The 16,349-nt window shown below is 46.2% G+C and overlaps 1 protein-coding gene across 6 annotated transcripts in view; it reads right to left on the bottom strand.

The window, feature by feature from the left end:
- Nucleotides 1-16,349, bottom strand: part of LOC8043368 (talin-2) — a 292,667-nt gene that overhangs the window by 37,659 nt on the left and 238,659 nt on the right. For all 6 annotated transcript variants that reach the window (XM_040206599.3, XM_029972690.3, XM_029972691.4 and 3 more), the window contains exons 27-31: nucleotides 11,602-11,715; nucleotides 9,972-10,106; nucleotides 5,136-5,270; nucleotides 4,579-4,662; nucleotides 3,257-3,586 (exon numbers count right to left, since the gene is read on the bottom strand). In XM_040206599.3, coding sequence (XP_040062533.1) covers nucleotides 3,257-3,586; nucleotides 4,579-4,662; nucleotides 5,136-5,270; nucleotides 9,972-10,106; nucleotides 11,602-11,715 — 798 coding nt within the window. The remainder of the gene's footprint in view (nucleotides 1-3,256; nucleotides 3,587-4,578; nucleotides 4,663-5,135; nucleotides 5,271-9,971; nucleotides 10,107-11,601; nucleotides 11,716-16,349) is intronic.

Here is a 16,349-nt window from a genome sequence, read left to right on the forward strand (position 1 = left end):
TGGCAATTATTTTGCGGTGTTGCCGTAAGCATATGCAAATAGTGGATTTTGAGCTTGAAGCGAATTCTAAGCAAATAGTGCCTTTGGGAGAATATCTTCAAATGGAATATTGAATAGTTTCTTCCAGCCTTTCACTACTGCACCATGGTTAACGAAAAGCCAGCAGAACTCATGAAGGTTCTTCCCAAGCTTCCACTTGCCCATTTGTAAGCTAAGGTAAGTTTAATTGAACTCTTTTATGGACGGTAAACCTCAGAAAGTTCAATGCCCACATTGGGATGCCAAGTACATGATGCATTTGACATAAAGCGAGCCTATGCAAAGAGCAAGTTGTCCACTTCTTGCGCAGGGGTTGTGGTGATGTCAGAATGACGCTGAGCTCTGCTTGGCTTTGATTGAAAGAATAGTGGGTAGACCTCAATGCTAGATGCCTTGAGGTCCAGTTACTATTTTTTCAAACAGCCAATAAGAGCTCGGCATTCTGACATCATCGCAACTCCTGTGCAAAAAGCAGACAAACTTGCGCTCCGGATAGAGATGCCCACCTATATCTACTCGAGGATATTTAAAACTCTCCTTGTTAAATGCAAATATCCTTCCTTCAATCTCCAATTTCAAAAACAAAGTAGACAATCACAAATGACTAACGCAGGTTGACGGGGCATCTCTGCCTAACATTTACTCTCGCATAATAGTCACAGTTTAATTTCGAAAACCTTACTGATGTCAACATTTACAGTTTTCGTTTCATTGTAAATACTTCAAGTGCATGCCTTCACCATTCCGCTTTGAAAGTGTGCTTTTTTCCTAAGCACGCGACTGTTATACAGTCTAAGTTCATTGTAACAGACCTGACTACAACAGATATTTGGATATAACATACCGATTTGCGAAGTTTGGTTGGTTTTTCTCTACATATTATTGACTCAACTTCATATCTGCATACAACATACTCCTCTTACAACAAACCAAAATCCTGGTCAAAATCCAGGTATGTTATAACGGGGTTTGACTGTATTAGTATTTTCCTAAGATTGCGGCGGGTTTGTCCTGTTGAGAGCGCTTCTTACCAAGCACAGGTGCAATGTGGAGAAGCAGCACCAGCGGAACAGAGCTCTGAGGGTGTTGCTTCTCCACAGTGCGCCTGCGCTTGGTAAGAAGCGCGCTTAACGGGGCTAGCTTGCCATGATCAACACTGAAAAATATTAATACCGCAGTTCATCTTGAAGCGAATATCAAATAGCATATTATTCGAAACTACTATTCGAAAATTTGAATATTCGCACGACCCTACGTATCGGACATATTAAAGGCTACGTTCATGTAGGATTACTACTCCACTATCACGAACAAATGCCTTAGTTTTTGTGCCTCATTGTATTGCTGTTCCTAATGTTTTCTTTGGTGTCTCTTTACTACGTCCACTCCTGTTTAGACTCTGAAGTGTCTGCAGTACTAATAAATAAAATAAATGCTCAAGTCCCCTCTCACTGCAGTATGCACTGCGGGAAAATACCGGGAATACCGGGAATACCAGATTTAAAACAGAAGATGCAGTTGATAGCCGCCGCTAGTCACGGGAAAGAGGGGAGCCACGTACAGGTTTCTGCTTCACTTTCCCAGTTGCACACTTTGTGCATAATAGGTCCAAAGCTTTGAAGTTTTGAGCAGCACCCCTGGCGAGCAAAATAAAATATCTTTAGGTTGCGTTCGGGCTGTGCGTCACCAAGCTCGCCAACGCTGACATAAGTTTATAAAATAAAAGAACAAAAACAGAAGAAATTTAACGGAAATTATTACAGCATTTTGACAGGATGCCACAGGCAGAAGTTCCTCTGTCCTTTCGTATACCTTAAAGAATTTTCAGTACTTTTAGACACTCGTTTTGGGTTTGTGGACAGAGGGTGAAAGACATGCATGATGCAACATCAGCATGCTGCTTTCTGCCAGCATTAACCCTTCGTTGACAAGCATTGCCTCCAGGCATAAAACCACATAATTTTTGCTCGTTTAATAGTTTGTTTTCTCATATGTTTTGTCTAGTAGTCTGGCAGCAATCTTGAAGAACAAAACTACAGTGCCATCTAGTGAAAAGATACGCAAAAAGTTGACAAGAAAGAAAAACACGTTGAAGACACTTAAGACTGCTTACATGTAGGAATGCAAAGGCATTCCTACAAGCAGCGTGCCACGTTTTCTTTTTTTACACGGCGCTTCGGCGGTGACATCACGCTCCCCCACTATGCAGGTGTGGCACCCCGGCTGGCCTCACGGCTTCCGTGACGAAGCATGTGCATTGCTGTGCTTTTCTTTCTTTTATTTTTGAGGCGTGTCCGCTTTGACCTTGAGTGGCGGGTGCTTGATGACATACTTTTATAACCATCTTTTGGGCACAACGCCAATGGCGCCATTTTTTCGCGTAATGGGACATATAAGGCTTTCCCCTTAAAAGAAGTTTTGTGCAGAAATACACGGCGAACAGGAACAGCGTTTCCCCAGATTTTCGGGCAAAAAATACAGATAAATTGTATGCACAAATATTACTGACATTCCATATTGATCCGTACAGGTTATGCAAGGGAGCCAGCTCCGGACTTTTGCCTGGTGTTGCTCACAGGCAACAAAGCTTATAACCTAGAAGTTCACCTTACGATTTTTTTTTATTTCAGCTCTGTTTTTCCATTTAATCTTGGTAAACATTAATATCTTAAAAATAAATATTTTAAGCAATTTTTGTATATCCCGTTCATAAAGCGTCATATTTCGCGGATGCTATTGCTTTGAGCTTTAGCAACCCTTCTGAGGTCGCGTTTTACGAAAGCTAGTGCAGGCTACAGCACCTCTTCTGCAGTCAACATTTTGCAGACACTAGCACACACTACAGCACCTCTTTCATGGTATCATTTTGCAGACACTATACATGGTTCACCCCTACACTGGCAGTATAGTGGGAGCTATGTGCTCGCTGGACCAATCAAACACGTCCCTTCCATCACCTGGTCATGCTCTCTGCGTGTGGCCATAGGCGGGAATGTGATCACGTGGTGAAAACAAGATGCATATGCAATACTGGTACAACAAGTGCGTAGATTCCACCGCTCTGTCAACTTAGGGGTGAACAGAGTATAGCGCACGCTAAAGCACCCCTTCTGTGATCACGTTTTTTGGGAACGCTATAGTTTCTTTCCGGTCAAGAGATACAGGCCCATTCAACAAAGAAACACAAAGTTGATCACAGGGACAAGAGGGCACTCGCCTGCGAGCTGTCGGTGATGGAGCGGATGGTGTCGTCAACGTCCTTCTGACCCGGCAGGCAGTTGACGCAGGAGTTGAGAGCAGCCGACACCGACTTGGCCACATGAGCCAGCCGCTGCTGCTTGTCCGGGTCGTCCGGGCGCAGTACCGCCTGGCGCGCCTCCTCCAGCAGCTGGCAAGACCGGTCCAGCACCTCCCGGGCGTGGTCCACCAGCCGCGTCTGCAGGGCACTGTCGCTGGACGTCGCCGCCACCCCGCGCACCGCCCCCGTCAACTGCTTCAGCGCAGACGCCGTGTCACGGGCCGCTGTGCCTGTGTAGCTCTCGTTGCCCTGTCGGCGGAGAAAGGGGACCGCGCTGTTTTGTGCTGCATGCGGAAGTTCTGCACAAGTGCGGCACTGGCGGTTGGAGTAATGAGGTCTAAAAGGTTATTCTATTCAAAAGCTACCGATGAGACAGGGACTTCCAAATTAATCCCCTCCCTTCCCAAGGCTGAGGCAAAAGAAGGACAGAACACAAAGTCTCGGGAAAAACAACAGCACAAACACAGATTTACACACTCAGGAAGGGAGTAAAAATGGACAGGCACACATGACTACCATCTGGTTGTTGCAACTCGGCAGTCATCTCTGCCCATCTGTTTGTGTTCTCTCCCTAAATGTGCGAATCATACAACGAACACGCTCCTCCGTACCTTGACAAACACAATCTCTTGAGACTTTGTGTTTGTGCTGTCCCTATTTTGCCCGAGGCTCAAGGTTTTTTTTTTTAATTATGAGCAATTAACGCAAACTCGTTTGTACTCTTTTTTGTAAAGTGACCTCCCTCACTGGCGAGGGTACTCTTCATCTCCAGGCATTCGTAGTCCCTGTTATACACTGTAGATCTCCCCTGTAGCTCGGTGGGATCAACAGCCAAATGCCACCTTCAGTCCCGAGTGTCATAAAATATTTCTTTAACTCGAAGATCTCTGTATCCCACATAGAGTTACACAATACTATAATTTTGCTTCACAAGCAGAAAGCCTGCTTCCTGACCTTGACGTCAGACACCCAGTGGATGATTACGATTAGGATAGAAACGGCTCGTAGACCAGGATAGTTTCAGCACAACTCTGACCCGGATGCCATCTCTTTCTTCGGACCTCACAAACATGCGTGTGGAATGGTGTACCGGTGACGAAATCTACCAGTAGCCAGGTGGCCATGTGGATAGACATTGGCTAAAGATCCCGCGTCAGAATACCAACGGAGGTTGCCAACACGGCATATAAATTGGACGACGACTCTTCGGCCTGACGGTGTCACAGTGTCACAGGACCCACCTGGGAGGCAGCGGTGAGCAGCTGGGCCATGGAGGAACCCACGACCTTGGAGGTGGCACCCAGCTTCAGGGCACACAGGTCGCTCTGCACACGCACGCACGCAACCGCATCACGACTCTCGCCAAGCTGATTCCGTTCAAGAGCTAGATGCTTGGGCATGCTATGCTTTTAACATTCTGGCCACTACCAATAAACGCCGAAAGAGACCCTTTCTGAAATCACGAGGCAATCTTGCTCAAACTAGGGTGTGGGCGTTTGCACAAATCATATTTATGGGTTACCATATATACCAGGAGTTGCAAGAATACAGTAAATGGAAAGTTTTCTCAATTTTTTAAGTCAAACCCGTTACTAGTATTTTAAGGGCAACTCCACAAGGCCCCCGTTACATTCATTGCTGACGGCAGTAGGCAGAGTGACTCTCAGGAATCCCCAGTGAATCCTGTAGGCAGCAAAGCAGCCCTTTATCCTCGCTGCATGCCTTCCATGCGAAGCCATCGTGCGTTGAGCTTGCAAACGGGAGGGGGAGAGAGGGGAGGAAGGGGGCAGGCACTCACGTTGTCCCCGGGCAGGGGCCTGAGCTGGGACGTGAGGGCCGCCTTGCGCAGGTCCTCCAGCTCCCGGTCTAGCTCCCGGATCATCTCCAGGGCGCTGTCGATCTCCTGCTGACGCCGGCCACACGCCTCCTGGGCCTGCAGTGTGGGGCAGGGAATGCTTGGTCAGTCCTACTGCGCCCACACTACAGCCTAAAAATAAGCTATGCCTCAGAGTGACGACACATCATCCGTCTCGGTGCTTGAAATCACTGTTGCCGGTTATTGAAGCTCCGTCTGAAATTGCAGGGAACTCCATCCTCCGGAAGCGTTAAAACAGTCTGCTGCAGAGCCCGAAATTCCTGACACAGTTTCTTTATCTGGGGAAGTCGCATTTTGTAATCGTAATTATCGCTATTAGCACCTGCTTTGCACTAGGCAACAAAACGGCGGCGTCCACAACACAGTGGGAGAATGGAGCATCAATACTGTAAGCCGGGGGTTCTCAAACGTCTTTATCTGAAGCAACTCCTATCCGCCTTTAGTGGTAGTCAGGGAATCCCTTCCGGACTCTGCACCGATGCAATAAAACAATGGAGAAGCCTACCAACCTTGTAAAAAACGACGCACGTGATAGGGAGTGTTTGGCTTATACTTACACATGAATGGGTGGCTTAGATCTGCCAGAACAGGGCTTAACCCATAAAAACCTTTTATTTAGGAGCAGGAATGGTCGAAAAAAATTCAAGATTTGGGGAAACCCACGAGGGTAATCGGGGAACCCCTGGGTTCCTAGGAAGCCAGTTGGAGAACCTATGCTGTAGCTTACTCAGTGGCCCACGCCGCTTGACACCCTCACTGCTGCCCTGTCCTCAGCAGGCGGCGACACCAACAAGATAACCCGGGCGGGCACAGAAAGCTCACGCATTGGTGCAGTCACTACCGTTAGAAAACGGGGAACCGAAAACACGATGGCTTAGGTAGCCTGCCTACAACTGGCGACTCTCGCATACCCCCTGCCTCAGGCAAGCTTCCTCGTCGTGCAACCTTCTGTGCATGGCTGCCAAAGCAGCTGTCGAAAGAGTGTTTTGCCTGCACACGGACTAGAACAGTTGGGGACGGATTAAGAAATTGGTGACACATGCCCAACAAAAAGATTCACATCGATCTGCCAGCCAATCGCTTCCACTTGTTTTCACAATGCTTTAAGAACAGGCTTTGAGAAAAAACTTGTTGCAATGTACCAGCATGCACGTGGCAAGATTCTTTGCAATGCTGACTTTTCGCAACAAGTTAGCTGCTTCTTTATGATGACTTTTGTGGGGATTGCGATCCCTCAACATTCTGTCGCGTCAGCGTTTTGGCACGCCGTGGCAGCCGCACCGACATAGCAAGAGGTGGCGCTGCTTACCACTGTGAGTGGCTTCGCCCTCTCCCCCTTTGGGGCGATTTTCGTAACGAACCCCCGCAGAAAGGAGATCGACGTGTCGCTCCTTGATTGGCTACTTCACCCCCGCCGTTATTTTAAAATCAGTGAACAGCAGTATCTCGCTCTCTCTTCTTCCTGGGACTCGGCGGCGGCGACAACGGGGAACCGTCCGGCGCACCGGTGAGCGTTTACCCCCTCCTTTGTACCTTTGTGAACGACCGTTCGACCGTGGGCGATCTCCACACCGACGGCGTTCACCAGCTTATAGCCGCTGTGTTCTTGTCGATTGTTTCATTGTAAATAAACAGAGTTTATCACCGTGACCAACGTGACTGGTGTCTGTTTGCACTCAACGAGCAGCATGCCACGCGAGTACGAACCCGCTTTGTGGTAGAGTGTCTCGCCGTGAACATGGAACTCCCAAAGGCAGTGGCCCAGGAGTACCACACTTTTACTTATCAGAGTTTTGGTTGCACAGTTGCGACAGCATTTAGGTTTGTTCATAGTGTGGCCCTACCCGGGCATTTCGCACTACCCCATTCACTTTGACGTCGGCTCGTTTTCTGCTAGCCTTTGGCTGAGGTTAGGGTAAAATCATGGCAGTATCAGCTCTTATTCTATGTGATTCTGTGAAATGACGTGAAAATGCTGCTGTTATCAAAGTGGTACACTGTTGCTTTCAAAGTACAATTTGTTCATTGGCAAAATGTGACACCCTGGCCAAGTCTCATCATCGTGATCAGTCGCATGGTAAGCCAGGCAAGCAATGGTCACCTCGTTCCAATTTATGCAAAGGTGTCATAGAATGAAGTCACCGTGTCCTGTTGTCATCCACATCTCATTAAAATAAAAACAGAAGCAAAGTGATGAGGGGATCCCGCTCAAACAGTTGACATCGTGAACCAGACCATATACTATTTTCTCGACACTGGAGAGGCTCAAAGCAGGCACATAGCACTCGAGGACTGAACTCTACGTGATTGCATCACCGAATTCCTAACCTGCCACCAACTATAGCCACCACTGCTTGATGCAGGTTAATTTTGTGTGTTTTTGCTTTCGCATTGTTCCTCCCTAGCTGAAATATATTGGTCTTCTAGGCACTTGCTGGGTGCACTCGCAGTTTAATATTGATTTGTTGGCTCGCGACGCAATCCGAGTAACAAGAGTCCTGTTCCAAGGAATTTCGTTCAGACATTGTATAGTGTGCTTTTTTCTGTTCTTTTAAAACACAGAACGTGTTATATGGCTGGCACCTACCATATTTATTAGAATGGAAATCCACCTTTTTTTTTTGGGGGGGGGGGGAATGTAAAAAATTAAGGGTTGACCTACAATCATGGCTAGAGAATTTCAATCTACATTCGTGACCAAATTTCGCGACCCTACCAAGCGCATGGAGCTAACGAGTCACCGAGCCAGCGTTGCGTGGCGCCGCGCTGCTTCTTGTTTCAGAAAGCTTTTGGTGCACAAAAACAACCGAAATAGCAGCAGTTCGCGGGCCGCTGCTCGCACGCATCCCTTGGGTCTTGGGTTTTGCACCTGTCCACGGTTGCTGCCGCTCACGCACACGAAGGGGGAAGGGGGACGAAACACGCCCTGCACCAACACCTCCTAGATAACAAAGCCGTAGTCTGATAGACATGCCGCCATCAGCGAAGGCCGACGCTGGTTACAGATTGGACACGAGAGCATTAACGTTCGGCTCAAACTTGACTTGAAGCCGGGCGCTGATGCAGCACTCATTTCCAATCTGTGTCCAGCATTGGCCTTCGCTGATGAAGCAAAAATGTCAGCACCACGGCCTTGTCTTCTAGGCGGTGTTGCCCGCACCTTGCCCGCACCGCTCCCGCTCCGCTCTTCTCCGCTCCTTTCCCCCTCGTGGACGTGCAGCAAGAAAAAACGCCAGGTTTCACTTCTTGCTTACGGCGGCTCGCGGTGTTGCCATTGCTCGCAGCGGCTATAGTCAGTTACAGGTTAAGAAAAGTACTCGAATAAAAGGAGGGCTGGAGAGGAGGAAGCAAACGGAATGCTAGAAAGGAGAGACGAAAATGTCCTCCCCTCTCTAGCGTTCCCTCTGCTTCCTCTTCCCAGCCTTCCTTTCCCTCGAAACCTTTTTTAACCTGTAACTGACTATAGCGGCGGCTCAGATCGGTGCTCGCTTCATTATATTTGGTCTTTCGTCGCTTGGCCCATCTCCACCTCTTTTCGTTTTTTGTTGTCACCATTTTGCAACGGTGTCAGTAAGGTATTGCAGCGAATTCGTGAGGATGCCGACGAAGCTGACGATGCTTCCGACGACGAGGGCATGTCCGGAAGTTCTGACAGCGATTAAGTTTTTAGCATCGCGCTGTGGTTTAGCTGAGAGTGCTGTGAATAAAGGTTTGCTTCATTCTTTTGCCCAAACTTTCCCCTGCTTAAAAAAAAAAAAAAGAAAAAAAAAAAAACTCAACCTATTTTTTATTTTTTTTATTTTAGGTCGATGCCTTTATTAATATAAAGGCATCGACCTATATTCGAGTAAATACGGTAACCATATCCGGTTAGGCGTTAGCAATGGAGATTGACTGGCCAACTGCCAGCCAAACACTGACGCAGCACTCGTCTCCTCATTGATTGCACACCGACGCCAGTTGAACCTCGTCCTCGAGTGCCTCCGTGTAACTCCCAGAGAGGGCCAAACATCACATGCGTTCAGACATACAGCGGCACTCTGCTCTATGCTTCCCCAGAGAAAGAGCTTGCGAGAGAGAGCGGCAGAAAAGAAGAAAAAAGGCAGCAGACACTTGCTTTGCCGCGGGTGTTTGATTCTTTTTTCCTGAGAGCTGGCGCCAGGGCTCTGCTCGGTGCTGCCGCATTCCAATTGCCCCGTTTTCCGCATGCTCTGTCCATTATGTCTAACATTCCAATAGGTTTGGAGAAAGTTGCACTTACATTTTGCAACCGCAGAAAATGGCACCCATGAGTGAGACATTTACGGAGTGCTTACACTCTTATCTTGCACGACACAGGGCCACTACCTCATCACATTTATTTATTTATTTATTTGAATACCTACATCGCCCAAATATGGGCATTATTGTAGGGCTATCACTGCCTGCCATGCTAGTATGGTAAAGGGGCGACTTTTTCTTTGCATTGCCCTGTTATGTATTAAAAACCCTCCAGCCTGGGACCTTTGTGGGGTCTGCAGTATTGCCAAATAAGATAAATAAAGACCCCAGGTCAGCACTAATACTGCAAGGCTCAAACTGCTCCTCTTCGAAGAAGAAACAACTCACCTCATTCAATGACAGAGTCAAATCACGCCATCTGAATCTCCACACCATCCATTCGACTCGTCGAAACAGTTGACAAAGGAAATGTAGTGTACAATGTTGCATCCGTGGTTCATAATAGATAAATTTTCATCAAACAGCCTTTGGCCCTACCTTGCCCAGGGCGCTGCGCAGGTCAGCCAGGGTCAGGGAGGTCTGCTTGGCTGCGTTGCTCAGCTGCATGGCGCATGCTGGCTCCACCACTGTTGGAACACACGCCTTGGACGAGGCCACCAGCTCAGATGTCGGCTGCACACAAGAACCCCAGAGAGACTTAGCAATGGTTTGACGTCTCTTGTTACCTTTCACTGCCGACCATGTCGAAAAAAAGAAATCAACGAAGAGCTTTGGACAGGATGCAAACAAGACCATGCCACCGCACAAAATACAATCGCAGCTGGCTGCCCATAACGCTCAATGAACAAACTTTCCTTCCTTCATCCTATACCCCATTGGCCGAGACGAGTAGCCGATCCCGCAGCCTCTTCCCGTACTCGCTGTAAGTGGTAGAGGCTGGTCCTGCAGTAGAACCTTAGCCAAATTACAGCTGAGAAAACTCTTACTCATGCCACCGATTGGATGTTGCACCCTTGTACAAAAAAATGAAGATTTCTCATTGGCACCAATAAAAAAAGGCGTAAACTGTGGCACGAGAATTCGGAAGAACAAATTTGCAGGCCCTAAACGTTCAGGCTCAAACTTTGGCCTAAAAAGACGGAACACAACTGTGTAGTTTACTGGACAATCTGCAGACTTTGCAGAGGCATACGCCAGCTGCAGGCAGATATTTCTTCGACACGCAACTCAGCTGTGGCTACGAGGAGTGGGGGAGGCACAAACAGTAACAGATGCTGTCTGCCACCGAAAAGGCCATGATGCAGAACTGCCAATTAAGAACTAACCTCCCTAAACTGGCCATGCATTTGTTGTTGTTTTTTGTTGGTGGTGGCAAGTCAACCCACAGTAAGTTAACTGCACTGAGCAACGTTTTAGCAGTTTAACTGAGCATGGCTAGCAAGGTAACTGTAAAAGCTTGTAAATTTAAAGGCCACCCTTTTCAACCCTCCGTAAGTCTCTCTCTGCTTGCAACGGTCTGCATCACTGATCTCTATGTCTATTTGCTGGATCGCGTTTGACCAGCTCCGCCTATGGACGGGAATGCGGCCACGGTCGGCCATCTTTCTGGTAGATTTATATCATCTCTAGCCATCATAGCAATATGGCGGAGAGCGCAATGGCGGCAGGCTGCCATAAAATAGCCGTGGATCTAGTACACTGTACCGTAGGTGAGATTTCGTGCTTGATTGAAGTTGTTCGACGAAGCAGATTCTTAACCCGGTGTGAACAGTAGCCTCACCTTTGAGGACCCGGCGAAAGTTCTACGAAAGCGCAGCACCGGGAGAAAGCAGCGCAGCTCGCATCGAAAGCAGACTCCGTACCGGCGTCTGCTTTCAATGCTTGTTTCGATGCGACTTTCGATGCATGCTGTGCTGCTTTTCACCGATGCTGCGATTTCATGAAACTTTCACCGGGTCCTCGAAGATTGTGCTGCCGTTCACGCGTTTGGTTCCCAATTTTCTGACAGCTGTCGCTATTAATATTGAACCCCCCAGGTACCAGCTTTATGAAAATCTGGGAAAAATCTTCGCTGTCCATTATCCAGGACACTGCACCGAGCAAAAGGACACTGGCCTCTTGATTGAATGCGGTTACCCCCGGAGTTCCCTGGGCCCAGGGTTCCCACCTGTAGCATGTCCTGGCAAGAGGAGACCAGCTTGAGGTGTGCCACGGGGCTGTCTGGTTCAGCCACCGTCCCCTTGATGCCCTGCACCACCCGCGGGATCACGCTGGCCACCTCCTGCAAACAGAGCCCGGTGAGCGCCAAGGCACGCCAGGTGGTGGCACAGCAAACTTTGTTCACACAGAACTACAACAGAGCACTTAGACCATGGCCAACCTGCAACTGCACATTTTCACTGTCGACCATTCTTAAAGGAAAACTAAATTCCCCCAAAGCCCAAACAAACAAAAACAAATGTGCCGTTTTTGTTTAGAAAACATAAGGTTGGTCTGCCTTTGAGGTATGGCGACACTGGTTTACGCTCTAGATGAGAAATTTAGCCAGTGCAGTACTCCCGATAGCCTGTGGTATTGAACATGCATCAGGCAAGTACTGATACAAGACAGCACACTGACACGATGCTCATCCAGATCGAAACCATTTTCTTTTAAGTGCATGGATAAGAAATGTATGTCACAAAACAAACTTTGGTCCCAAAAATAAATTTTTTTTTTGCACAATATTTATGTGCAAGGCTCCTTTGAGTGGATCCCAAATCAAAATGAGTCTCACAGCATAAATATTGTGCTTTCTTTTCTTTTTTTATTGAAAGAAGTTTATTTGATGACATATGTGTCCTATTAAGGCGTTTAAAAATAAAAGATTTTGAAAGTGCAGTTTCCCTTTAAAAAAAAAAGTTTATTTGATGACATATGTGTCCTATTAAGGCATTTGTAAAAATAAAAGATTTTCAAAGTGCAGTTTCCCTTTAAGTGGAGAAGACTGTGAGGGGGAGGAGTCACAACCCAAAACTACAAATAAAGGTTGGGATGTGAAAGCTTAGGGCAGCTTCCGTGCTTTTTATAATTTGGATGTCAAAGTGTATAGTGTTGTGTGAATATTCAAATCTTCTAATAGTAGTTTCGAATACCCTATTCAATGTTCGCTTTGCGGTGAACTCCAATATTCATGCTCCTCAAAGTGTTGCTTGCGGCTGGTTAGCCCTGTTGAGTTCACTTCTCACAAAGCACCGATGCATTGCGGAGAAGCATTACCCACAGAGCTCCCGGCCATCGCGGGTATTGCTTCCCCACAGTGCAAAGGTGCTCGGTAAGAAGTGCAATCAATGGGGCAAACCCACCACAATCATGAAAGAGTCTATGTTAGGGGGCAATGTCTCGAGAGCTCGCATTCAACATTCACGCTTGTTTTGTTTTTATTTCATAAAATTTGAAATAGAGGAAGGAATACCTGCGTATAGCAAGCAGATTTATAGATCCTCGCAATTAGGATAACTGCGACAAGCCTGTTGTTTACATGCCACAGTTCATATAGTAGTTATATTAAAACAACTAAACTTAGAAGTGGACAAGTGGGAGGCTGGGAACAACCTTCACGAGTTCCGATGAATTTTTGTTTAACCATGATGCACAGTCGTGAAAGACTAAGAAACTATTCTATATGTGGTTACAAAATATTCTACCAAAACCACTATTCGCTTCAAATTCGCTTTGAACTTAAAATCTACTGTTTGCACACGACTCAAAACGTATGAAGACACCAAAAAACTCTGCATCAAATAGAGGAATATACACCAATTGAAATATAGGTCGACAATAGCTGTCAATAGACCAAAATGTTATTTAGTTTTGTCTTTCTAAAATTTTGACAGGGTTGCACTATCAGATCTCTTTAGTAGTCAAATACAGTAAGACTTGTTTAGAACGAAACCATGTACAGCGAATTATTGTCGATATCAAACTCATGCAAAATTTAAATAAAAATGCATGTAAAAAGTATGTTTTATAACAAACAACATATTGGCTATATAGAACTTTTTCCCCCCGGGAAAGCTTCCAAAAACGCGCTAACAGTCATCTTCTAGCCTGTCCCTTCCCCCAAAAAAGAAGTAGGAAAGAAAGAAAATTCCAAATGCTCAAGTTGCGAACACGATTAAGCGAAGAGAAGCGATTCAGAAGCTAAAAAACACACTCTGCACACACGCACAAAAAAAAAACCTTTTGATCCCAAAGCATTTGCCCACGAAGAGAAGCGATTCAGAAAGGGAGATAAGCTAAAAAAAAAAACAATGCTGCATGCATACAAAAACAAAAAATTCAGCGCGTTGTTACAAGGCGGAAGTAAAGAGATGAGAAAGAAATAGAAGCTCTCGCCTTACAACGAACTCATCGTGAAAGTTCGTAGTAAAGGCTTTTTGCTATATCAAACTACTTATTATATCGAACTGATCGTAGCGTTTCTTGCTGTTCCTTATAAACGGGTTTGACTGTAGGAGCAAAAACTATAATTCAGACAGATTACCCACAAAAATAAATTGCATAAACACAAAGATATGCACACTTTCGTCGATGTACAGATCAGCTCTAGTTCAATAAAGTTCATAAAAGGCCTTAATAGTAATAAAAAAAAATGGCTACAGCTTGTGCCCAGTAAAAAAATTCTCTGGGAATAACTTCCAGTAGCAACATTTGTATTGGTCATGGGTCAGCTTGAACTTACAGAAACAGCAAAAATAAATGCACCAGGGAATGGGACAAGAAAGGCGAGACAAACTAAGCACTGACACATTCAGGCCACTTGATGTGAATATGTCAGTGGTTCTGCCACGAATGTTGCTGCCAGCCCGAACTGGAAAAAACAAAGATTCCAGGTAAGCAAAAAAAACAAAATCGATAAAAAGATTTTCGAGGCTTTTAGCATCAGGCTTGCCAGCGAAGCAAAACGCATCAGTGCACCATAGTTACATCTACAGGATCATCCTTCACGGGATCGTCCTTCACTCTCTTGCCTCTACACCCTCCCCCATCGCTTTCCCTCTTCCAGTGTGGTATCTTTCACCCTCCCCTCCTTCACCTATATATGCAAACTTCGGGTCAATAAATGTTGTTGCTAGTTGGAAGTCTTCGTTGTCCGCTACCCCCCTTCCTATGTATCTTTTTCATGTTTAACTACTGTTACCAACACACTCGTTTTGTACTTTATCCACAAAAAGAATTTGTGTACATTGCACCATCACCATCACCACCACATATTTCTGTGTTTTTCCGCATCAAAGTTCAGTTGAAAGTACCGCTTTGTTTGTCTCGTCTTTCTTGTCCCGTTCCCTGATGTTTTTATTTTCGCAGAATGCACCAACTTGCCCATCTTTCCATTTTATTACAGAAACAGATGCAGAAAGGATGGGACAAGACAAAACAATATTGACTAACAACTTTGCTTTAGTACACTTCTTCGTGTATGTAATCATCTTCTTCAGGGGCTGTTCACATACACAGAAAAGAACTATTAGTTTTAAATAATATTTACACAAGGAAATTATTAACTTTACCATTACCCACTGAAATTCCTCCTACCAGTTATCTGGGTTTGGCATACTGCTCTTTATCTTTGGTGCGGATAGTGATGAATGAGGTGTTAGCACATTCCTCCGCGTGCTTTGCCACACCCAGATAACTGGTGGGAGAAATTTCAGCGGGTAATGGTAAATCTTACAGTGATGTGATTGGCCTAAGCCGTTTTGGAGCACCTTTTGGAGCAGCTAAAACAGTGGTATGGAGCAGCAAATGTGGCCTTTGGAGCAACCAAAACAGTGTCTTGGAGCAGCAAAAGTGGCTTTTAAAGCAAATATCCTCAGAAAAAAAAAAAAAAAAAAAAATATATATATATATATTTGTTCTAACTGCTGTACAAACGAAGGGATTTGTGTTGTGTTGTGTTCTGATGTGACGTGTTGTGACGGAACTCACCGCTGGTACTTTTACTGCTGAGACATTCCAGAAGTGTACACAATCGTGTAACCGTTGCCGAGGAATTCCAAAAAAAAAGAACACTTGTTAATGTTTTACTGGTTCCCGACGTGCCAGATAATCGTCAAAAGTAAGCAAACGTAAAATAATGGACTGCAAGCGTCCCGGCTGGTGCGTCTACCGTGCAATCATTTTCGCATGCACGTGACGGCAACTTCTGTAGGCTTGCAGTTGCGCGTGCTTCGTAGCGCGGCGGAGACAACGGCTGTTCGATCAAAATGGGAACCATGCCACTCCGCTTCGTCGCCAACTGATTCCCGAAACTGTATGCAAAATTTAACTTTCGAGCGTACGACCAAAAACAGTCCAGCGGCGCACGCTTGCCAAGCCAGCAAACAAACACGAGCTAAACACACAAAAAAAGAACCTGAGCGCATCGATGCAAGACATCGCGAGCCAGGGTCAAAAAGTTTTTGGACCGCTTTGTGCAACGACTGAATTCGAGACAAACAAGCGCGCTGTGTGGGTTCAGCGTGCAGACATTGCATTCTTTGCTTTAGCTCACTTCCCTTCACCAACTTTCTTTCACGACAGATTTTTCACGTACCGGGGTCCCTCTCGAAAGAAAGCCCACCGACAGAAACATAGGTGATCAATACTTCGACACAGCAGTCTCTGAGTTAAAGAGGGAGTTTTGAAGTAACGTATGATTCAAACAAGAACAGGAATGTTGATGAGCATGCCGCAGTACCTAGTGTCATTTTAGAAAGTGCCATGTGTGCAGCGACGTGGGGCTGTAACACCCAACGTCGCGCGACCGCGGTGACTGGAAGGCAGAGACCAAATATACTTTTCCCACGGCCGTTGCTTTCAGGAGCGAGTGCTTCAGCTCACAGAGTAACTCTCGCCGCGCAAAAATGTGTTTTCATATCACAGCATGACGGC

Source organism: Ixodes scapularis, unplaced genomic scaffold (genome assembly GCF_016920785.2).
Source record: "Ixodes scapularis isolate PalLabHiFi unplaced genomic scaffold, ASM1692078v2 PGA_scaffold0__279_contigs__length_252992795, whole genome shotgun sequence".
Lineage (NCBI taxonomy): Eukaryota > Metazoa > Arthropoda > Arachnida > Ixodida > Ixodidae > Ixodes > Ixodes scapularis.